A 24,495-nucleotide genomic window follows, 5' to 3' on the forward strand; every position below is an offset into this window, starting at 1 on the left:
TGGCAAGATTCAGCCATCCTCTAAATGTTAGTAGGGAAAAACTGTCAGGTATTGTGTGCAGTTAATTTCCATCAGTATGGCAGATTTCATTATAAGGATATTTGCTATGCAAATCTGAGGGAACTGTGTGTACCTTCCTTACTGCAGGCAGGTATTTTACTTCCTGGCTGCAGGGCCAAGGCAGTGTGTAATGTTTACACTGCTCTATGACACACAGCTACTTTGTTTTGCCCACAAATTTCAAGACTCCACAGACAATGTGAAAGAGAAAATCTGGTGAAAAATGTAAAATCATTATGAAGTAGCTGCATGTTAACCTGCTGTACAATATCTTAGAAGTATGGATCGACTGTCACGTGCTGCTTGGTTCAGCATGAATGCATGTTGGGACATTGTTAGTGGAGAAAAAAGGAACTGTATCATTTTTGCTTCACCTGTGGCTTTAATAAATGCAGTCTCTTCCTACAGTTGAGGTTCAATTCAAACACTCTGTATCTTTTTCCATGTAAACTTGCAACCTAAAATTTATCAGGAAATTTTTGAAAAGAAAAAAAAGGTCTGTCTTTCAAAAAACGAAACAATTTTCTAAGCTAATATCTCAGATAAATCGCGCAGCCAAGATATATGTTGCTACTGAAACATATATCAGGTGATAAGTAAACAAAAAAATGCTTAAAGATGTAGTATGTGGGATTTAGTGGAATCTAGAGGTTGCAGAACTTGAACTTCTACCATGTGCTGAGCATGTAGGTGGTGCAACAACACAAATGTCTGTATCTGGAGACATGGTTTGGTTTGGGCGTTCTGGGCTACTGTAAAAACAACATGGTGGACTCATAGACTGTAAAAATAATGGACGTAGCTACCATGATGTCAACCATAGGTTTGTAGACCTCCATTTAGAAGCCTCAAATTCGGCATTGCGGCTGTGGCCATCTTGGTTTTTTGGAGCCAGTAGTGACCATATTTGAGAGGCTGAAGCTGTGGAGGAGCGAGAGGTGGATCTGACTGAGAAGCTAAGGACACTATTGGCAAATGGTTGACGCAAATTTTCATAGTGGCCAAACAGTGGTAATGAAACTCCTGGGTCCGTCACGTTTTGCTATTAGGCCCAAAAAAAAAACTCCTTCCCATTGACTTACACTGGGAAAAAGACGTTGGTAAATCTGTAGATACATTGTTTTGAGCGTCACAATCCGACTCCAACCTGACTTGTTCCACTATCAGGATTTCATTAATTCGGTCTGATAACATTTTCAATGTCTAAAAGAGCCACTAGATTAAATCATTTTATCTTCATTTAAGTTATTGGAGTGCTAAACGTGATGTATCTGGCTCGGCTGACGGAAGTCTCTAATGCGCCTGCTCTATAGGCCCCATGTTGCAGAAGCGGCGCCAATCATCCGGGATAGGAATGAACAGGGTCCTGCCCTCAATGCTGTATCCAGGTCTCTCAACACATCCATGGGATTGACTGGATTCTGGAGCCAGTGTCAAGTGGCCCCTCAAAGAACTGCAATTTTTCGAACTTCCGTGTTGGCTTAATTTTTCAGCCCTAGAGGTGGCAGCTTAGGCCAACTCTATGGAAAAGAACCTGTTCCATATATAGGCCTCTGATGTAAGTGGCTCATTATAAGGTAATGAAAACACAAAGATTCTTGTTTTCAAGTGATCATAAACTAATAAAAACATACATATGAAGATTATACACAATTTCTGCCAGCAGATGGCCCTAAATCCTTCACACTGCAACTTTAAAATATGTTTGCATATTAATGATTTATGTGGCACAAATCAGTGAATTCCCATCTACTAAAACACAACACTGTAGCAACTTAAATCAAGGCTCATCCTCAAGTGGTAAGAAATTTGAAGAGGACCTATACTCTGGAATGACAGTCTCCACTTCATTAAAACCTGTCCATCATTACTCTCATTTAAATCTTATCTGAAAAAACACCCGTGCCATAGTTAATGTATCAGTTTATGTTTAAAATAATTAGTTACCGTTTTATCACATCTTGTGTGCTAATAAAATTCAAATTAAAATATGAATTGATTTTGTATTTAGTTGAGAAATAATTGTATCTTATCGTATCTTATCTTATCCTTATTAAGACCCTATATGCCAAACAGAAAAACTGACTGACAGCCTCTAATCTTAAAAATATTATCAAACTGATCGCTGACAAGATTAACCAATTAACTATTTTGATTTGTTGATTGACATTTTCAGACATTTGTCGAGCAAAACAGTAGTTGATACCAAATTTCAAACTTCTAACATGAGTATCATTTGCTTTTCTTTATCATATATGATAACAAACTGAATGTCTTTGATCAAAATGGGCATTTTCACTATTTTCTGATATTTCACAGACCAACAATCAACTGAGACAATGATCAGAAGATTAATGATTATGAAAATATTGGTTAACTGCAGCCTTAAAACTGTTAACTACTGCAGGGCTGTTGTGTTTCTGTTATTTTGTCCACAAAATGAAAAATATTGGAAACGTTCCTTTATCAAACAGTCCACTGTGGTGAATATTAACAAACCAATTAACTATTTTGATTATTGGTTAACAGACTCATACATTTTTTGAGCAAAAAGAGCGCTCAATATCAAATTTAAAACATCTCACGAGTGTTATCTGCTTTTCTTTTTCATATATGATGGCAAGATGAATATCTTTTTCTGATATTTAACAATTAATCAATTAATCTGGACAATGATCAGCAGATTAATAATAATAAAAATATTTGTTAGCTGCAGCTTTTAAAGTTCTTTTATTTTGACCACAATGTGTATTAAAGGTTTAAAAATGAAAAATATTGGAAACTTCCCTTTATCAAACAGTCCACTGTGGTGAATATTAACTAACCAATTAACTATTTTGATTATTGATCAACAGATTCATACATTTTGAAGCAAAAAGCAGCAGTGGACATCAAATTCTAAACGTCTCACAAGAGTATTATCTGCTTTTCTTTATCACATGATAGCAAGCTGAATATATTTGATCAAAATGGGCATTTTCACCATTTTCTGACATTTAACCGACCAACAATCAACCGAGACAATGATTAGCAAATTAATAATAATAATAATAATAATAATAATAATAATAATAATAATAATTTGTTTTATTTGAACTTCTGTTATTTTGTCCACAATGTGTATTAAAGGTTTAAAAATGAAAAAATATTGGAAACTTCCCTTTATCAAAGAGTCCACTGTGGTGAATATTAACTAGACATTTTAACAGGTGATTTTCCATTTGAACACACAGACCGTCTCGTGTCAGGAAATGGTTCTTCTGCTCGACATATTTAATTATATTTCAACATATATCCAGTCCTGTTTTATTTTTATTTCAGTTTCTTAAAGATGTTGATGTGTATGGAACCCCCCCCCCCGACAAAGAGCACCGGTGTTTTGACACCACTAACGGCAGCCCCGGCTCAGACAGTCCAGATCCGGACTATGCTGCTTGTGTTAGCAGGAATCCGTTCCGGGTTTTCCCTCAGACCATGTGTGGCCCAGCTGAGGTGACTGGCAGGACTTGTTTACTGGTGGAGAGACTCGCAGAAAGAGAGACGGAAAGAGGGGGAACCTGAGGGAGAGCAACCGCTAAACGGAACGGGAATCCAAGTTTTTACACTTGACCCGTCTTTTTAAGTCTTTTTATGTTTGTTTACCTCATCGTTTTTTGACTACCGGAGACGGGATACTGACTTTGTCTGCGTGTATGTGTGTGTTTTTTTTAATTTTTAACTCTATCGCCGACACTGAAACCTCGTTTGTTTTGGATTAGCTAGCTAACGTTAGCTGTTTTTCCCCCAGCAGCTAACGTTAATCTGAGAAAAAGAAACGGGCGGCGTGGTGGAGAGTTTTCTCACTTCCCTAGCAACGTGCAGGTTTAACGGAGCCGTTATTTTACCGTTTTTTCTTCCTCCTCCTTCAACGGCGGATGGGAAACAAGTAACGTTTTCCTCCCCAAGTTTCCCTTCTTTGTTTTCTTTCTCCCGTTTTGTCGTTTTATGGGTGTTCATTCGTTTGCGGCGTGGTGGTCAGCGGGGGTGAAGGAGTTCAGAGGAAGGTCGTAGTGGGGAAAGCTGTGTGTCGCTGCACGTTTTTCCTGCACGTAGCTGCTCGGAGGAGTTTCCTGGGATGTGCTCGCATCTGTCTTAAAAAGGGTGAGCTCCTGAGACCATACAAGCAAACAGGGGGTGTTATAAAGACCTGTGGACTTCAAAGGAGAAAGCGCAAAGCTCGCCAACTCCCGTTCTTGGCTCTGCGTTTGGCGATATCCATAACTTCAGCTCATGTCGGCTGGAGGAGCACAAGAGGAGGCTGCTTTTTAACGAAAGGAAAAATACTTCTCAGCAGTTGCTTTTTGAAGTGGGTCTTCCCTCATTTGGAGCTGTGCATTACAGAGAAATGAGCCCGGGGCCAGTGGACCTCCTTCGGGGACCTCCAACACCAACCCCCCTTCCACGCGTGTAGGATATTAATAATAATAGTTATTTCTCTCTTGATTCACTGGAGCACCAAAATCAAACAGATGAACGTGGACTGTCGCCTTCACTTATGGAAAATGAAGATCTTTACTCGCACATGTGTTGCCAGAACCCAAGATCACGTTATTTAGTGGTCTACATTTTTTCCAGGGCTCACATATATCACAAACTTGGCTGGGAAGATACTCACAAATTTACTACTCCCCCCCGGTTTGCGGGGGGCAACGTTGAATCACTTGACTCTGCTGGACCTTAATTTTTAAGAGTTTGTTCAATACTTTTTGATATTGAAATAAAGGACTGGAGACAAGACTGGAGGTTTTTTTTTGTTTTGTTTTGTGTCGAGAAGCTTCAAGAGGAGAGCACAACTTATCTTCACGTCAAAATGAGACGGTGGACGCTAAAGCTGCGAGCACAAATTGTGTTTTTTATCCTCGTCACCTGCATTATCTGCCAGTGTGGACTAATAAACGGAGAAAGTGAGTATTGCTTTTATGTTTTGTATTGTTTTTCCCAAGCAGAGCTTCTGTGTGATAGTCGTAGCGCGTATTTTTACTCTTTTCCTGGCTGGGCATGCAGAAAAAAATAACAATTTTAGCCATTTTTAAAATTGTTTAATGCTTAAATAATACAGTGGATGTTACATTTACATTTTGTGACACTAGTGTATCATTATAGGAGGATAAACTGCTATAAAGTGTGATTAAAAACAACATAAACACACGACAAAACTCCATAGAGACACATTCAGTTACAATAGGGATATTATTGTTTGGTTATTATTAAAAAAAAAAATATTTTTGGCATATAAATACACGGTTTTGCTCCCTGGTGAAAGCTTACAGTGCTTCCGACTGTGTTATTGTCTTAATTTTATCAATTAGGATGGTAATTTCAGTCACGAGACTCTCGCCTGCGCTCTGGCGCATGCGTAAAGTTTGGCACAGCGTCTAATTAAGGGGGCTAGTAATTTCAGTTGTTGCGTACGCGTAGCCGCGCGCTAATAATTGATATTCTTGCGTAAATTTATTGAGTAATATCCCCGCCCCCCTCGCGCCGTCTCTTAAAGGTACATAAAAGCAGCGGCCTGTGTTGGATGCGCCAGCCCCAGGGCCGGATTAGTCGCTGTAACTGGACGAGTGTGGTCTGCTGCAGCGAGTCTAAACTGGGAGTAGCAGGATTGGCCCTGTGAGCGCAGCTAGGCCTCTCATGGCGACAGACACACACACACCAAAAACAACGCACACACACACACAGGGTGCTGCTGCAGCCTGAACGTAAACAAATTAGCCGCCGACGCTAAGAAGTCTCTTTATAGGTGGTGGATTAGCCTACATTGCTCTTTAGCAGATCGCACCAAAGTATGGGCGTCTTCCTTCCTCGCCGGAGGATGTCTTTTCTGTGGTGTTTCCTTTTCTTTCTTTAAATCAATGAATTGGGGGAGTGATTGTAATAATATAACAGCGCGTATTATAAACAGTGACGTGATGCTTTGCCAGAGATGAAGCAGGAGATAATGATCCCGCTGTAATGACCTCGCCTTAATAATCATATCAGAGGAGTGATAATTTGAAATATGGTGTTTTCAGTCGGAGCGATCATTGTTGGCTGCTGTTGCAATAAAGCAGTCATATAATGGTGGAAAGTAATCACCTTTACTGGCCAAGTATGTGCACACACACAAGGAGTCCTTAGACACAAATAGACTAAATGTAACAAATGTATTCTGACAAGTTAATCTAAAGTCTAAAAGTTCTCACTGGGATTAACATGATATTTAACATTTAAATAAGAAACATCACATTGACCAAAGTTACAGAAATACACAGACTTGACTCATAAATTCATTTCCCAGCTGTACAATTGACTGCATTATATATTGAAGCTCTTAACATTGTTAAAAGTATAATTTAACAGCAGGAGATGACTGAATGAGAGAAGAAAAGATTATTACTTAAAGTAGATAATACTTGTGACCATGTGGTGATTCACCGCTGTTGTCTCAGTTTGAATGAATGAATGTCACAGTGGAAAACATATTCACTGTAGATAAAGAGCAGCTGGAATACAAGTGAAATTAATTAATGCACATTTAACTTGTTTATCAGTGCTTTAACCTTCGGCCTACATTAACACTTTTGAGATTTGTGTGGAGTTCTTAGATGATGTGTTGCACAAGTCCACAAAGTGTTTTCAGCGCATGAAGCTAACACGTGAGTTGAGCAAATGAGCCAAAAAATTTGGGCAACAGTGCACCTTAATTAGACTATTAATAAAATAGTGTTGTCTTTAATTAAGCAATGTTGTGGCTCTTGAAACTTTGAGTTATATCACTTAAAATGGCTCCCAGTGGCCAGCTTCAAAGGAAATGTTCTGGCTATTTTACACAGGTCATGTATGCAGACAGAACAGAGGCCCCTGAAAAGGGGTCTTATGAGACAGGGCTGCTGGTACCCCTCCTTCCTCCTCTTTCTTCTTTCATTCTCTCTCTCTCTCTCTCTCTCTCTCTCTCTCTCTCTCTCTCTCTCTCTCTCTCTCTCTCTCTCAGGGAGTGGGGTTCATGTCATTGGCTGCTTCTGGTTCCTGATTTACTCAATTCTCTGGGAAGTGACCATATTTGGCACTCTTGAGATGTTTACGCCTGGGGGGGGGGGCAACAACCAAAATACTTAGAATACTTTAATTCTGAATGTGCACATCTCCACCTCAGTCATGGGAAAGAGGAAGCTGTATTGATATGTAAACCATGCTGTGGTTGTGATCGGCTGAGCGCTCTCCGGAGAATGTACCAAAGCATTTGTGTTGACTCTGACTGGGCTGTTTGTCATAGTTATCAGTAGTTTTCTGAAGTAACCGCTGAGCTGTCTCCTGGTCTAAATCGCGAAAAACAAGTTGTGCAACTGGGAGCCTTGCCCCCTTCTTGTTCCTCTCAGGCTTGTGAGCACAGCTCTGTTGGAAAGGGGTAGTGTGCTGCATGTGTGTATGCATGCGTTGTTATGTATGCTTCCACAGCCTGTATGCTTCTTAAACCAAGTCTACAACACAGAGTGCAAAACCTAAAGTATCTCCCACCCTGATGATCTGAATTAAGTGTCCAAAGCAGTCTCATTTATTCATGAACTTCAGTTCAATAGTTATTCCAACTCTGCCGGTAGAGTAACATGTTGATTTGTAAAATTAGGATGACTAGAGATGCCCCCTGTTTGTGTGCGAGTTTGTCTGTAGCCCATTTGGTTACTCAGGCACTCTTCACTGGAGTGCACAGTGGCATTTTCCGACAATGCTGTGCATGCTGTGGAATGTGTTTGAAGTGGCCCACCATGTAGGTGCCTGTGCATGTGTCTGTGTGTGTGTGTGTGTGTGTGTGTGTGTGTGTGTGTGTGTGTGTATATCAGTATGCTCCCCAGACACCCTGTGCTGTCTGCAGGATCTCATCTCTCAGCTCCTGACCTGCCCACTTCCGGGAAATGTATGTTTTTTGTGTATCTGTGTGTGTGTGTGTATTTGTGTGTGTCCGGAGGAGGTGGTCATGCATGAGAACAGTGTGTACCAGAGCGGCAGGCTCAAGAGTGGGCTGCCTGTTAGCACTAGCCCCTGCGCCCTGAGTGGCCCCCTTGACCCACCAAACATCCAATTCATCAAATGGACAGATTGCATGATGCTTTTTGTGATGAAATAAGACAGCATTAGCATTAATGGATGAAAAGGTGTGCGATACATAAAAACAATGAATGAGGTGAAGGCAAAGAATGTCACATTGTAAAGCAGTAAACTGAAGTTAGTAGGGATCGGATTGGGTGTCGGCGCCGATCACGTTATTTTTACAAGATCGGAATCGGTAATAAAAGATCGGAGGAATCTAGGTAGAATAAAGATATTAACGCACCTGTTGCTGATAAGAAGCTGTTATCAGTGAATCCATTTGAATTTTACTCACCATTTCAAACATAAATGAGTTTAAAGTAATTACCTATTACTGTATTTGAGTTGTCAACTGTTGCATTTCGTTCTCATACATTGCTATCAGACTTTACTGTAAGTTTAATGGGCCACAAACAGAATCCTGTCTTTCACAATGAAGCCATATCGCTGGTCGTCGATTGCCATTGTACGTTTGGGTTGTCCATGTTCACAGAGCCTGCAGACAATGGGGGTCATGAACTGAGGACTCCACCAGCTGCGTTTTGAGCGTTGGCCAGGAAGGCAATATGCACTGCAAAAGGAAATTAACTGTTGGGGTGCCTTTCCTAAGTGCTTCCTCCTCTGCTCTTATCTTTCCAAGTATCCCTTACAACCACTCCATACTTGCCAATACATTTTTTTTATTTGTGTGTGTGTGTGTGTGTGTGTGTGTGTGTTCCTGGCAGTCTTTTCCAACAGCAACACAAGTGGAGGATGAAAAACATAACCTGACCTTTTGACTCCCACAATTCACAAGCAAATACATTCAAGTGTGATTGCTGGTGTTTTTTAGTTTTGCCTGCTTTCAACAGACACTTCAATGCAACATTAACATTGTTTGCATTTCATAATTGATTGTAAAGGCTGAGAGGGTTATTTGAATTCAGCCTTTGGAAAGCAGAGACAATAATTATAAATTGCAGTGTTCTCATCGGTCTTTGTTAGGGGTTAGAGAGCATGCTCAAGATGTGAAGTCTGCCTGTTCGGCATAATGTGTAGGCATGCTGAGAGTTGGGCCATTGTGTCTGGCTTTGATAACTTTTTATCAGTTTTTTAGCCACATATTACCTCTTTCTTTAGGGCTCAGCGTTACTGTTTCTTTTTTTTCACTTGCCTGGTTGGGCAAGTGGGTTAGAAATGTACTTACTCAAAGGCAGTTTGTATTTGCCCCTGTACAAATTGTTTTATTTATTAGCAGTTATCAATAACAACAACAACAACTCAGGGGTTGTCAGCAGCATTCATAGCTGCCATGCGAGCGAGATGCCGTTGGCTCTTGTTGCACCACTCCAGCAATGTTTTTCAGAAACTTGACCTGCATTTGAAGAAAAAAACAAAAACAAATTAAAATGCTCACTTGCACTTCAACTCACAAATTTAGTCTTTACCTGCTTCCATTTTCACTTTTCCATTTGTTCGATTGGTAATGCGCAAATGCATTTCGTGAAAGAGATGAGATGGAAGCAAGATGGCTTACTCCTTAGCTACTTCCATCATCAACTCCATTAAAAAACAGTGTGTTTAATTAGTTTGAGGGCAAGTGAGTTGCTCTGAGTTGCTGGATTTACTAGCCCAGTGTGGCATTTTACTCGTCCTGGGCACTTGGGCACTTCTTATTGTTGAGGTATGTATTTGATTTCAAGTCTACAAAGAAGTTCATTCAAAGTAAAGTCAGAGCATCCTTTATATTGGAAGGTGCAAGGACACAAATATAAGGGGGAATCTGTGGCCATCAGTTTCAATGTAGACTTTTATTAGAAATTACTTTTTTCATTTAGTTTTTCTTATTGACTTACTTACTTTAATACTACACAACCGACAACCCTGAATGTCCATTATTATGGATAAAACTACAGCCAAAGACTTCTAGTGTATTCATTCATATTCTGCGATCTTTGTCGTTGCCAAATTGATCCAGAATCTGGTCGAAATGAATCGATTCAAGCTACTCTGTGTCTTTGAGTTGAGACCACAGTGATCAAAGGAGTTCTTCATACCCAGCATACTATCATGTGAGGCTGAAATATGTGCATCAGTCTTGGGCTGGTTTTCTAATACTGAGCTAATACCCTCCTCTCTCTGACTCCCATTCCTAGATAGAGAACTGTGGCTGTTTATGTAAACCTCTGCTCACTGCACAGAAATGTGGTGGAGTTGGGAGGGGATGGATGGGGTGCAGGAATCACTCACACACACACACACTCACACAGACATCACACAGAGCGCCGTTACGCCATGCTGCAACAATCTGATTTGATAGTCCTTGTTGCTGTTTGGATCTGCCCTATTTTAACTGTTGGTGACTTCACACAGTAAAATCCAAGTTGAGCTGGCCCTGTAAAGCCGGGATCAGCAATGGGATCTTTTGGGGGGCTTTTGCCGGCAGGACCAGACACTGGCTGAGGCCATGTCCATGTCCTTATGTGAGTTAATTTGAAAATCCATCTTTTTGTCTTCATATTGGCTTTCCATTGTCAGTGGCCTGGGGTTTTTGACTATCCAAAATGGGTTTTTGTTTTGGCAATGATGCTGTCCAAAGCCGATGAGGTTGAACAAGTCTTGATTTTATTGTCATGAGGAAAAATGTTTCGGAAATGTTGAAGTATACATCGTGATATGATCCAGGCTTTAGCTACACATCCAAAACGACTCCTTGCGCAGTTCGTTGTTCCCCCTTGCTCAGTAAACAACCGTTCAAAAACAGTGGAAACGTCTTTGGTAGAACTGAGCTCCTGGCTCAGTTGGCCGGCGCCTGCCCAGCACAAGAGATATGTGTTTTTTCTATTGTTTTGGCAGTTCAGTGGACGGCAGACTTTTTATGTAAGCAATTGTGTAGACAGAAAAGTTGGGACATTTTAAACAGTGTTTCCAGATTTATCTACATTAGTATGAGAGAGCAAGGCTGGATTGTTTGTGTCACATGGGAATCTGTGTCTGAGCTCTGGTGGTTACAGTGCAGAAAACCATCCTGTAATTTGAGGGTCACACTTTCAGCAGTTAACGTGTCCGTCTCTGTTGGACACTGATCTTCTAGATGTTTCCTGACTCTCTGACCTCACTGACTAAAGCTTATATGTATGCAAGTTTGTGCCTTACAAGGAAATATGAAGAAACAGCTTCCTGTTTACGGTGTAACAGGGCTGTGTGCAGGGTAGACTGATGTGTGCGCTAAATTTCTGACAACCCGTTTGTTTTTTTAAAGCAGTTTCCGCTACAATTTGTGCCTGTGATTAATGCAATTCTGTTGATACAGTGAAATTATGATATGTAGGCTACGATTATGTATAAAATAAAGTTAAAATTAAGAACTTAAGTGTACCAGATGTGCCATTAAGATTGTTTTCATAGTAGTAACAACATGCATTGAACATTGGCTGTCATTAAAAATAGTCTTTTCTTGCCTTAACAAATGCTGTGGTGTTGTCTTAAGTATAGATTTATCAAATACATATTGATGCTGTATATGTGACACAGTGTCAATACTAATTTTAATTTAATTCCAGTTAATTTTATGAACTTAATAAAAACAAAACCTTTTCCAATCATTTCTTTGTTGCTTCATCAATAAACTAAAGCTTGCAGGGCGTCCAATTGTTTGCACTGCACTACATGTGCACAAGTTAGTGCAAATGCCACCCACTCTTTATCTCTGTCATGAATCTGAGTGTATAAGTGCACTGGGGTGTGTGTGTGTGTGTGTGTGTGTGTGTGTGAATTTGTTGGGCTGGAGTGGCTGTGTAACTGAACCTGATGGGTTAAATTTATTTTGAGGACTGTCATATGACTGAGAAGTGGCCATTTGACACACAGCCCAGTGAGTCTCTTAGCAGTTAATTACAACCACACACAGACACATACACAAAGGGTCATATGGTTGGAAACTGTTATTGAGCAGAGGAACGGGTAGATTCAAGCTATAAAATAAAGGAATATTGGCTACAGATGATGAATGACATATAGAAATCAATCATGGACATTAGCTGTAAATGTCAGAGTACTTTGCACATCACGGTTTTACAGACCCAGGCAACTGTTGGCATTTGTGATCACAGTCGCACAAACACAGCCAATGCGTGCATTGTTGCTTTACTGGCAGTTTTCTGACGGTTTTCTTTTAAATTAGAAAAATTGGTAAGATTTATTAACCAGTGCACTCTTGAATAAAATGTTTTAAATCAGACTTGAACCTCAACCAGCAGCTCGGAATATAATGCTTGATGGAAAGACATAAAAAGGGAGGCAAAGATAATTTAGGAAGAATGCATGTGAAGTTTAAAAATAGGGGATGTGACTTAAACATTTCTCCTTCATCAGTCCTCCACCAGCCACTGTATTGGATTCATGTCTGTCCATGATCGAGCAATGTTTCTGATGCATTCTGGGTGAGAAACATGCAACAAAATGAGATTAGTGAAATACAAGTTGTTTGCACCACAACAACTTCTTCTCCCTCCTGTGTCCAGGCCTTTTCTCTCAGCTGTGTATCTCTCTCCTGCTTAATGCTGGAGCTCCCCTCCCATATCCATCCCTCATTCTTCCTCCCCTCCCTTTTGCTTTTACGTTCAGGGGTAAGAGGGTTCACTCTCATCCACTGGTTTGTTTTTCTTTCACACTGCAGATGCGCACAGCCTGTGGACCTGCCTTACACAAACACACACTCACACACACACACACACACACACACACACACACACACACACACACACACACACACACCTGCTAATCCCGCTCTGTATGTGGTGGGAAAGCCTCCTCTTTCAAACCTGTTAAAGGTGCGAACACCATCCATTTGACACCTCCCATTTGTTTTTTGCTTTCTCCTCTCTTATTAGGCCTGCTTGCTCCAGCTGGGCCTAAGTGATGCTTAACATGTACACCTGCACATTGTGAACACCCAGTCACATGGACCATTCTGATTATGTTGTGTTTGCTGCATCTGTGTGTGTGTGTGTGCTTTTATGAGCACTCATGCTTGTATGTGTTCGGTGGAGGTGTGTGTGTGTCGGGTGGTGGTGGGGGCTCTGTTTTTGTCCTGATGAACTAGCCTGAGATGGGTTACTATGGTGACAGCACTAGCTGTGCTGGCAGTACAGTGCTCCCCCCCCCCCCCCTCCCCTGTCTAAATACACTTCTAGCCTCGCTGCGTTTAACTCACATTTAACTCATTTATGCATTTTTAATGTGCGGTAACAGAAAGTGGGATAATAATTTTTGGCATAGTTGTCTTAATATAGTCTACAGTGGCATGTTATGGAGGTGCTGCTGTGTGGTTTTGTGGCGAAACAATCATGGCTGATTTTCCCTCTATCTCGACCCCCAGAGTGATGTCCACTGTACACAAACCATAATCTATCCTGATTGTTTCAACAGTTCAGTCTCAACACCTGTAATCAAGGCAGAACCTCTCACCAATCAGTGTGTGTCCTGTACTCCTGATCTCAGCCTGTCAATAACTGATCAGAGCTCAGTCCTTCTACTGTCCCAAACGCATTACAATATCTATTATCAAAGTGTTTGAAATGATCCATAACTTTTGACTCACTTGTCAAATTACGTTTTTGTGCTAAATTGCATTCATAATTATGTTGTGGTGACAATGTAATCGCTGCCTGGATTATGTTCAGACACAACGTTTCTTTGAGTTAATGAAATTCCTCATTTATGCACCACGCTGGATTCCCAGGGAAGTGGTCGGGGTGAATGGCGGACATGCAAAATGCAGGACTGTTACACCAGAACCCAGGGTTTGCCTCCAGATCCTTGTCTGTGGTTTGGTTCAGGCAACTAAAGCACTGGTTAAAATTAGGGAAAGATCATAATTTCAATTAAATGTTAATAAAAAGGTAATAATAACAAACAATAATGTGGTCACTATAAGTCGAAAGTGTATTGCAGGATTGCCTATTTTGGCGAAAAACAAATTAAATATATTGTTAGAGAACATTTTGCTGAGACATTCAGAATCCACAATTTTTGCACCTTGCCAGGTACATGATTAATGTAACGCAACGTAAACCGCTCTGCATTAAGTTTTCCTTAGAAAAACAAATCAAATTAGTCATGTGTACACGTAATTTCTAGGAGACACGGCTGCAGTTTTGCATGATCGGTGCTTACTGGTCAGACGCTTTTGCAGAAATCCTACACTCAACTGCCAAACTGCAGTGTTGCTCACCTCCAGCAACACTGACTGCACTCCACAGACATCTTTTGCTTTCCCAACATGCACTATACCCACTTTTCACTGCATCCTCACCGACGTTACGATAGATGGAGATGGAGAGGGAGATGGAAACCACCTGCTTAACAGAAAGAGGCCTGTAAAGCACCTTCCCATTCTTTCGTGTGCCCACTGCAAAGCTCTGTCCACCTCTGTGCCATTTCACCCACTGTAGTCATGAAACCAGATTGGTGAGACCATGCCTCACAAAACCACTGGCCAGGCAGTAAATGCAATGTTTTAATTACAGAATGTATGCTTGTATGATTTTTATTAGTCTTTTTTTTATTTTTTTTATTTCAAATGAACTGGTTTCTCTCTGCGCTTCAGAAGTGTTATCCATTGAACTGTGGCTTTTATTTGATCCTTGGCAGTGATACATGTAATAACAAACCCACTAATAGCCTTGCACACGCCAGAAGACATCTCTGGAGCTCTGTTTTTGTTGAAACTGAAAAACATTTAGTGCGAATCAATCGAGCTCACTCAGATTTGCACTGGACTAATCAACCATTTTATGATTCACACACTGATGTTGAAGGACAGGTTAGCAGAAATTGACAGTGTGTGTGTTTTTTAAACAGCTGCAATGCAGTTTTGATTATTCTTAGACAAGCAAATAGAAAATTTCTTGGAAAGGCATTGCAGATTAAAGTTCATTTAAATGAGTCGCAGGTTAAAACCACACTGAACAAAACAGCTTGTGAAATTCTACAAAACCTGACGTTAAAAGTGGGGCTGGTTCCTCCTGTAGGACGCCAAATACAAAGCTCTTAATGAGGCACAATGTCACAAGTTAAAGTTTTCTGTTGAGTAAAATCAGTGGCGTATAGCTCACCTTGCATATGTGTGTGTATATGTTCTGGGAAGAAAACAACAAAGCATTTAAGTAGAGACGTAAGCACCAGTTATGGCAAAACATTAAGCTTTAAAGCATTCAGGTCAGACCAAGTTTTTCATTGTCGTTGCATAGTTGTTGACGCTTGCTTTGCTGTGTGTGTGTGTGTGTGTGTGTGTGTGTGAGTGTTCATCACGTGCCTTTTGCTGCTGTAACAATGTTTAACCGGCCATTAGGCGTCTTGCTCTTGAAGAAAGTGAGGAAAACAGACACTTGAGGACAGACTGGAGTGAAAGGAGTGTCCCAGTGTGGCAACGCTGACACTGTAGCCTCCACCTTGGAGCAAACACTGCAGGGACTCGTGCCAAGACGGAGTGAAAAGGGACAGAGAGATGAAGAGTTTGCGCCTAGTTTATGAGCCCGCATCAAGCATTCCTAATTCACTTACAGTTAAAGGGGGCCCATATTGAATCATGCCTTGCTGTTAAATGACAGCGTAATGAATGGAAGTCATTTTACAATACCGCCGCGGCCACAGGCCCTCCCCTCCAGGGACTTGTCTGTCAGAGGCTAGGTAACAGCGAGTGATTTGTTGGCTGGGGGGGCCTTGTGAACGTTAACATGACGTCAGTATTCCATCCATGCCATACCTAGCATGCCCGTGGATATCCTGTACGGAAAAACCAACAGAGGAGGGCAATGATCGAAGGTCTTTGGGAATCTGCAGAGGGTTTTTGTGGAAAAACAAACAGCAGGAGGAGGGGATATTTGTCCATAATCAAAATGACTGAATGTTTATAGATAACATGTTCACAGTGCTTCGCTTCTCCATAATGATATCAAGTACGTGGGAAAGTGGTGTTACAAGGCAGAGAGTAATGATCTGCAGATTCATGTCACATTTGATTGGCTGTAGATGGATATCTGATACTAGATGGTATTTTGTTAGATTAATGCAAAACTAGGGGCGCCATTTTTTGGACAGGTGATTTACAGAGCAGATATCTATGCTGTAACAGACAAAAAAAAATACAATTTAATTTCAGTTGGACTTTAAGTGGAAGGAGGCCCTGAAGCTGTGGGTGCAGGTCTGAGCAATGGAAAAGGTAGAGGGAGGGAGAGATACGGAAAGAAGGAAGCAGAGGCAGGCAGGATGTGTGTCTGCATGTTTGTGTGTGTGTGTGAGGTTTTCCTCCAGCAGCCAGTGAGAGCCGGTGGTCTAACAGTGCAGACAAACGGGCCATTAAACTGACCTGGCCCCTCTGCTCTCCATCTCTCCAGCCTCCCCTCTGCTTCTCCCTCTTTTCCGTCTTGGTTTGTCAACTCCTCTCCCCCGTCTTTCTGTTTGCTTCTGTACCACTTTGGATTCTCCATCACTCAAGTTCTGCCCCCTTTTTTTCTTGCTCTCCCATCTCCTGTGCTTGTTAACTTGTCTCCTCACTCCTCCTTCTCTGGCTCATACACACACACACATATTCACATACGCACACACAAACAATCAGAGTCTCATTTCAAGGCAGTTAGAATTAAATTATTTCCTCCTCTCTGGGTGTTTTTCTTCGTTTGCATCAAATTTTGGATTCAGCTGTAGCTCGGAGTTGGCAGCCTCGCAGCGATCCAGTCAAATCAATAGGATTTGCCATGCTTGGGATGAGCTCAGTCGTCCATTCACCACACAGGGAATACCTCTACTAAACCCCTAAACTGTTTTAGCTGGAGGTAAAAACTGCTCAGTGTCAAAAGAAAGAGTTAGCACGTTGAGCTACAGCCCGGGCAGCTGTCCCATCACCGCTCTTGTACTCTCCCTTCCCCGTCTGAATCCCTCTTTGTCGTGATTTTTCTGTTTCAGTCTGAATGCTGAGTGGCTAAAGCACAAACTGCAGCACTAAAGGAAACAAGTTAGGATTGGAAATATAGCTTCACAGCTATTGTAGAGGTCCCAAGCAGGCAGACAGGCCGATTTGGAACAAGAAAGAAAGCCGTACGGGATTGAAGAAGCCGATTTGGCAGAGCCGTCAGGCAGGCGTAGCTCGTCCAGCCTCGTGTGGAGATCTGGTTTGTGGGTCGGAGCTCTGGTGGGGCCGGGCCCTGCAGCTGCTGCCGTGTGGCTGCAAGTCAAGCAGGGGAACCGAGCCCCGGCTGCCTCCCTCTCAGGCCGAGGCTCACCACACCAAGACGCTGCTCTGCGCTCCACTCGCTAACGTGGGAAGATGAAAAGGAACATCAGATGTTTTTTGTATTACTCACTCTGGTGTGTGTGTGTGTGTGTCTCTGTGTGTGTTGTCTGTCTGTCTTGCACTATATCTTCGGCACAGTCCAGCCTGCAGTTGATTACCTGCTCTTGTTTCATAGTCTTCTGTCTGTTCCCAAATGCTTTGACTATGTCAGGAATGCTGCTTCCCCCCCCCCCCAGCATGCTTTTTATTTGTTTGGAGCACCACCTGGTTTAGCTGTTTTGTAAGGCGTGGCCAGAATTTTTCAGACTTTTTTTTCTTTTGGTTTGTGTATTACCAGCTGTCCAATTATTTTCTAGACAGGGAACATGTTGGTTGCAATCGGTCATGGAGTCACGCGGAAAGACTGAATGGATCAGTGTGATTGTGTGTGTGTATCTGTCACAGCGAACATGTCAGGTTCCATTTACTTGCAGATGCAGTTTGCATCAGTGGTCTGCATTTTAAATTTTTTGATGTGACTTTCTTTTCAAAAGGTTAAATTGCACTGTGCTGTGCTGCAGAAGCATTTGAGGCAGAGGGAAGGAGAGAGGGCTGGAAATGGAATGAGGAACTGAGCAGTGAGGGAAAAACCTCAGATACAAAGACAATGAACATCTTATCTGCTTTACATATGGACTGAGGATATTACATTCTTTGGCCTTTGTTTGCTGGTTTTGAGTATGGAGTCAGAGCGTGGAGACAGGCTAGCAGTCTGTAAGGTCGCCAGATAAAATGTGTTTTATTATGTAGGACATTATGGGCAAGTTGGAGCCCTTCTTTTAACCCCTTGTTCTGTTTCTGAGTGTAAAAGGTGAGCTGGAAAGATCTTAGAGTCTTAGTCATCCTATCTCATATCAGTCTTAGATGTAAGATGGACATGAGACATGTTTCACTGTCAGACATGGTGTGCCCACACTGTGGATATTTGGTGTTTGGGTTGGTGGACATGGACTCGAGGGATCAGTTCCTATCAGGTACCCTGTCACTCTAGGAGGATGTCAAACAGGGCCGTCTACACACATGCTGCTCTTGTTCCCTCTGCCTTCTTTTCCTCCACTTTGCCCCCACACCTCTGTTTTTCTCTCCTCCCTCTCAGCAGCCTTGAGCCCAAGGTCGAGCCAAGCTTGGTGGAAGTAGAAAATAGTGAGTCATTGTTTTTAAGAACAAGTGACAGTGACCCGGCACCTCAGCACCTTTCTCTCTGTTTATATTTCAACTCTTTGTCTCCCTCTGTCTGCACCTATCCTTACTCCTCTTGCCCAATCCCTCCCTCCCTCTCTCCTTTGCCAGTGCCGGAAGGTAGATGGAAGGAGGCGAGCCAAAGTCACCAGTGTGATCTGATTTAGGCCTCTCTTTTCTTGGCCAGCCATCTGACAGCGCAGGGCCTGCATGTTGCTCTTTTCTACCCGCTTCAATCTGCCACGGCCTGGCCCGGTGCCACAGCTGTAACGGGACCCAGCGTTGTGTATAAATAGGCTAGGCCAGCTCCCCTTGCCATGCTCCTCAATGAGAAGCTGAGGCAATGAAGGAACAGGTGCTCCAACCCACACACTCCTTCTCTCCGCTCCGTTTTCCTTTCCCAAGCACCCCCCCACCTTTATCTGATGTCCTCAAATGTGGAAGCACAGGTCAGTCACGATGCACGTGTTCGCTGCGCTCTCTTGTAGTATCACTCGGTCGTTGTCCCCTCAGAAGATTTCTTCTTGAAAGTATTTCCTGTGTGGTTTAATGTAATGGCGCGCTGAGCTTATTTCCACTCTTCAAACTGCCCCCCTCTCGGTCTTTCCCTGGCTCACGTACTGTTATTTTGGTCCTCGACTCTCTTTGTTTTGGAGGTACAAGTTGGTACATGTTAATCAAAATGCCTCTCATGCAATTTCTCAGCATCATTTTTCACTGTGGAAGCCACAGCTTGGCAGTGGGCGCACGGGGAGCTGGCTTTACTTCTCAGGACTTTCCACAGCTATATTAACAAACAAATGCATTTTTCCACTGGCAGTCCACTTGGCACGGTGGCAGCATATTCTCTCTCCCGGGGTTTGTTCAGCAACTGAGCTGTTGACAAATCTATAATCAGCAGATCACCTCATCGGGGGCAACGTGCGTCTAAGCTGACAGAGAGAGGAAATTTCTCACAGTCCAGAGTTAGCTGCCACCTGGTTTCATGCTAGACAGGTCTGGTTTCACGCTAAGCTAACGTGCGGCCGCCCTCTGCTACAGTGAAAGGCAGAGGCAGGTTGGTCCCCGGGCCACAGAGGGCTCCACTCTCACCTTCTAAAACTGCCACTGTGATCCACTTTCTCACTGCCAGCCAGCTACTGTTAGTTGATGCATATTAAATTCTCTGCAGGGAGCACAACTCTAAAAATAAGAGAAGAATCTGTCTGAAATTGTAGCTACACTATAACGGAGGCTGCAGCTGTGGGTGCTCACTGAATAGTGGAGATGGCAGTTTCTGTCAGAGATAGCCGTTACATTGGTATGACCTCAGTTGCACCGGTCATGCCCAAGTAAGCTGTATTTGAGTATTACAGTGAGCTGTAATTATGGCGAGCTTATTCTGTGAGCTAATTCTGCTCCATATTTGACAAGGAGAGGGAGTAAAGATGTGAAAGAGACAGATGATGACGAGCTAAAATGGCAGGGAGCTAAAGCGGAATTTGCCAATATTTTTGCCGTTTAACAGATGTCTCTAGAGTAACATAGGATGAGTGCAAATTGAAAAAATGTTTGCTTTTTTTGATCACACTCGTGACAAACAGCCAATACTTATGATTTAGAGCCACCCTGGACAATATTCCTATGATCTAAGCAATATCTGCAAGAAAAATAAGTGGGGGGAGAGAGAGTTTAGACTGACCATCACAGTGTTGCAAGCATGCTGCATAAACCGCAATCTTCCATTCCACAAAGCCTTGATTTGCAGCGTAGTAAAATCTAAATCATCATCATCATATTTCTTTTAGGCGTCATCCTTATGAATACATTTTCGTTGTAAAATACAGAACTACTGCAACATTTACGCCTAGCGTCCACACTAACCTGGTGTTTGGGAACCCCTGAAATGGAGACCTTTGGAATTGCTTTTGACCTTTTCTTAGTTTGAAAACTTGCGGGTTGGATTTTAGTCTAAATAGGCAGAAACAGTCACCCATGTTCACTTCCTGATTGGGTCTTATCAGTCATAGCACGTCAAGTCAAAACATTATAGCTAGGTCTACATACCTTCTGTGAGTTTATCTTTCTTGTGTGAGTACTCCTTTCCCATGGCCATGACTTCCTCCAGTGATGGCTAATGCTCTCGGCCAATATGTGCAATTGCAGAGAAGACAATCTACTTCCTGTCTCCATTGGTACGCTCATGCCCAGTGTTCGTGAATGGTCACACGATACGCATTTTTAGGCATGTTAATGTCACAGAGAATGATTCTGAAACTGTGCTATAAAGCTTGTGTGTGTAGAGATTGGATGCCCGTGTGGATGTGTCCTTAGTTCTCACCATATAACTTTTTCACACTGTGGCTGAATTGCATCCACAGCATTTAGGTTTTCTGTGGGAATGTGAGCCAGGACACGCAGAAAGTTCATCTATTTTCAGAATGGCACCTTATAATCAAAATCTGCTCTGTTGCCAAGTAGATTAAAAGTACTGGAATGTCTTGAGACATTGTTGGAGTAATTTTGACATCGTAGTTTCAAGTTACAAACTTGCACATCACGGAGAGCAGAAGGACTGAGTAGATTATACATACACCGTGTCACTATACAGTACTCACACAGCCTGTACTATTACTATTTATATTGTGCTCTGAAAGGGTTGTGTGTGAACAAGGAGGTTATGCCAAAATATTATAATCAAAATCTGTTAGAGCAGTTTAGAGGTTTAAATAAGTTGAGGCGACGTCAGTGCTGAAGTTTAATTTTAGGGCTGAACAATCTCTCGTTTCAGCATCAACATAGCAATGTGAGTATGTGCTGTAGTCACGTGCGTACATGGCAGTGTAACAAGGCCAGTTAGACTCACCATCATAAACTAGGAAATTATTTTAGTGGTTGATAGAAAAAGAAAACGATCAAAATTACCTTTTATGACTAATCCTGAAAGTAAACAGTCAGTCCCTGTGATAAATAACATAATTTAGCCTCATTAAATTACAGTTTGGTTACTGGTTTCACATGCATGCTCTCTCTGCACAAGGTCTTCAGTAGAGTTTGGAAAACTGCAGATATCTGTTGATTCTTTTATTATTTATCAATCTATACTGCAAAATAATATACATTTCAGTGTTGTTTTTTCCAAGTATTGTGAGTCCTATCCTGTCCTGGCATATTTCATTGTGCTCTATTGCCTGTGCATGGAGGATTGGCCACTATTAATGGTGGTCATGTCATATTAAAATAACACTAAAGAATACCTACTGTAGCTGCGGCCTTCACTGGAACAGTTTGGGCAATTTATTCAGTTACTGTTAAAGCACAAATGTGTGAATAGACCTCATAACTATTCCAGCAGCACACTCAGTGACAAATGTCTAGACGGTATCTTTTTAGACGTGTGATCAAGAGAAGTGACTGAGGATGCAGTTCCTCGACACGTCTCTGTAAAAAATTTTGAAAAGGAATTTGTTAATCTCCTATTGAGGACTTAAACTCATTCACCTCGCTCCATCTCTGAGCTTTTTTCCTCCGCTGTTTCTGTTTGTCTGACACCCCGCTATACCTCCCTACTTCCTCCTCCTCTTCTCATTCCTGCTGCCAAATTAAGTGTCAAACAGACAGGGAAGGCGGGTGGATGGCCCACATTTCTCCTATAGAGATCCACAGTATGGTACAGTACGTTCCAGTCTGTGCTCTGTTATTCCATTCTCTGCTCCGATACAGACCTCGCCCCCCTCTGCTGCCCCGCGGGCTCATTAGTGGCTGATTGGGTTGTTATTGTAATTAAGAGCTCCTGTACAGCCAGTGAGAGCACCAAGCTGTCTGCTTATGGGTGGTCCTCAGTGGGAGGGTGGGCTTTAGAGGGGTCACGGTCATTGTCCACCAAACCCCCCAAGTACACACTGTCTACCAGGTTGTTTTTTTATATTGAGCTCTGTTTATGTGAGTGAAAATGTAAATTAAAACAGCAGTTCACAGTGTAGTTTTTGTGTCAGAGCAATTTTCTTTCTTCAGATGACAAAAAAAATGAAAGATTGTGCAGCAGGTGTCTTTACGATCATACATCCACTCATCAGCTCAGTTTGTTGAGTCTTTTATGTTATAGGTGATGATTGGTTATTGTTGTGTTTGTGGTCAATAGGTAGCATCTCTCCCCCCCGCGAGGCCGTGTGTGTGCATGTTGCTTGTCATGTAACAGTGGTCCATAGCGGCCCTCCATTCATGCATGTGATCACCAACCGTCCTGTAGGTCCCTTACGTCACCCTGCGTTCCTGCCTGGGCTCAGGTTACACTTTCACCCCGCTCACTCCCCTCCCATCATTTCCCTTTCCCCCCTTCACCCCTTTTTCTTCCCCCCACCCATTTGCCCACGACCCGTTTCCCTCTGACTCAATCTCCCTATTCGCGCTCTTTGCCTCTCCTGTCCCCCTGCTCCTAAACCTGGGAGGAGAGAGGGAGGAGATGGCTCATTATTTTAAAGACACAGTGGCTCTCGCAGCCAACCCCCGACTGCATAACAACCCTTCCTCCACTCCTTTACTCTCCCTCCTCCTCCTCCCCTCTTCCCCATCTGCCCCCCGATGACCCACGCCTCTCCCCCCCTCACTCCTGCCCCCTCTCTCTCGTTCCTGACAGTTGAAAACAAGACTCCATTTTGCGGAGGGAGCTCCCACCAGCACCGTGTACTGCTTCCCCTCATGGCCCACTAACATTTCTTTGTGTCAATAAAGTGTCTCCAACAGGAGATGTGACATATGTGCTAGCCTGTTAGCATGTTGTGTGAAGAGAAAGACCTCACCTCCACTAACGCACCTCTTACTTGCCTTGTGAAAAATACATTAATGTGAAAAGGTCATGTTTATGTCCTCTTGGTGTTTTCTTGAAGATCACTGTGGGCAGAGGTGAGTTGCACCCTGGCCCTGTTGGTGTTGCGTAACGTAGTTTGTTATGTTGTCGTGTTGCACAATAGGTATCCGGTTAGTGCTGCAGGCTGACAGCGAGTGGGTGGCCTGTAGGCCTGTTTGATGTGTCCAGGAGATAAGGCAGGAGGGGCCGAGAGGTGTAAGGTTGCTGTTATCACTGGGAATAACACCAACTGCCACATAGTGGAGGAAGAAGTGTGTTTTTGTGTTTTGGTTTCTGATACAGTATGTGTCTAATAAAGAGGGTGCGGCCAGGGCAAAGTGGCTAGCTAGTGTGAATGAGTAGCTGTTGTTGTTTCAAACTCTGCTTTATCTGATGAGATGTGTAACAGCTGAAATGGATTTATTGTCTTATTTTATGAGTTGTTTTTGGCTGCTGGCAAGGCTGGCTGCGAGGGGGAAGTGTGCAAAGTTGAGCTGGCTTTGGCCACGTCCGCACTAATGTAAATACTCCATTTAAATGTTTTCTGTCCAAGCTAGTGTTATCAGATTGTTCTCGTAATGATGGAAGTAATTTCAGTACACGATGAATGACGGACAGTGCCCACTTGTTGCTGTCTGACCTAGTTGACCATGAATGGATGACAGTGTTTTTCCTCCATGCTAAAAATGTCAGAGTGACGGAATGTGGGTACTTATCATTATATCATTATATGATTTTAAATTTGTATTTTAATTAAAATGATTTTGTCATTTTCTTTTAGGACTGCAACTAACAATTATTTTCATTCTCCATTAATCTGTTGATTATTTTATGAATTAATCGAATAGTTGTTTGAGCTACAAAACATCAGAAAATTATGAAAAATGTTGATTAGTTTCCATAAGCCATAGGCCAGTGACGTTGTGGGAATGGAGTGTGACTCTCTGATGGTGGTGTCAGAGAGGAGGATGCTGTCTAAGCTACAAACTATCTTGGACAATGTCTCACACCC

At 42.4% G+C, this 24,495-nt stretch overlaps 1 protein-coding gene across 1 annotated transcript in view; it reads left to right on the plus strand.

Moving 5' to 3' along the window:
• The first annotated feature begins 3,578 nt into the window (after window positions 1-3,578).
• The window catches only part of insrb (insulin receptor b), a 98,740-nt gene continuing 77,823 nt past the window's right edge, over window positions 3,579-24,495 (plus strand). Inside the window, exon 1 of the mRNA XM_050055974.1 lies at window positions 3,579-5,003. Coding sequence (XP_049911931.1) covers window positions 4,910-5,003 — 94 coding nt within the window. The 5' untranslated portion in view covers window positions 3,579-4,909. The remainder of the gene's footprint in view (window positions 5,004-24,495) is intronic.

This window comes from Epinephelus moara, chromosome 10 (assembly GCF_006386435.1).
Source record: "Epinephelus moara isolate mb chromosome 10, YSFRI_EMoa_1.0, whole genome shotgun sequence".
Taxonomy (NCBI): Eukaryota; Metazoa; Chordata; class Actinopteri; order Perciformes; family Serranidae; genus Epinephelus; species Epinephelus moara.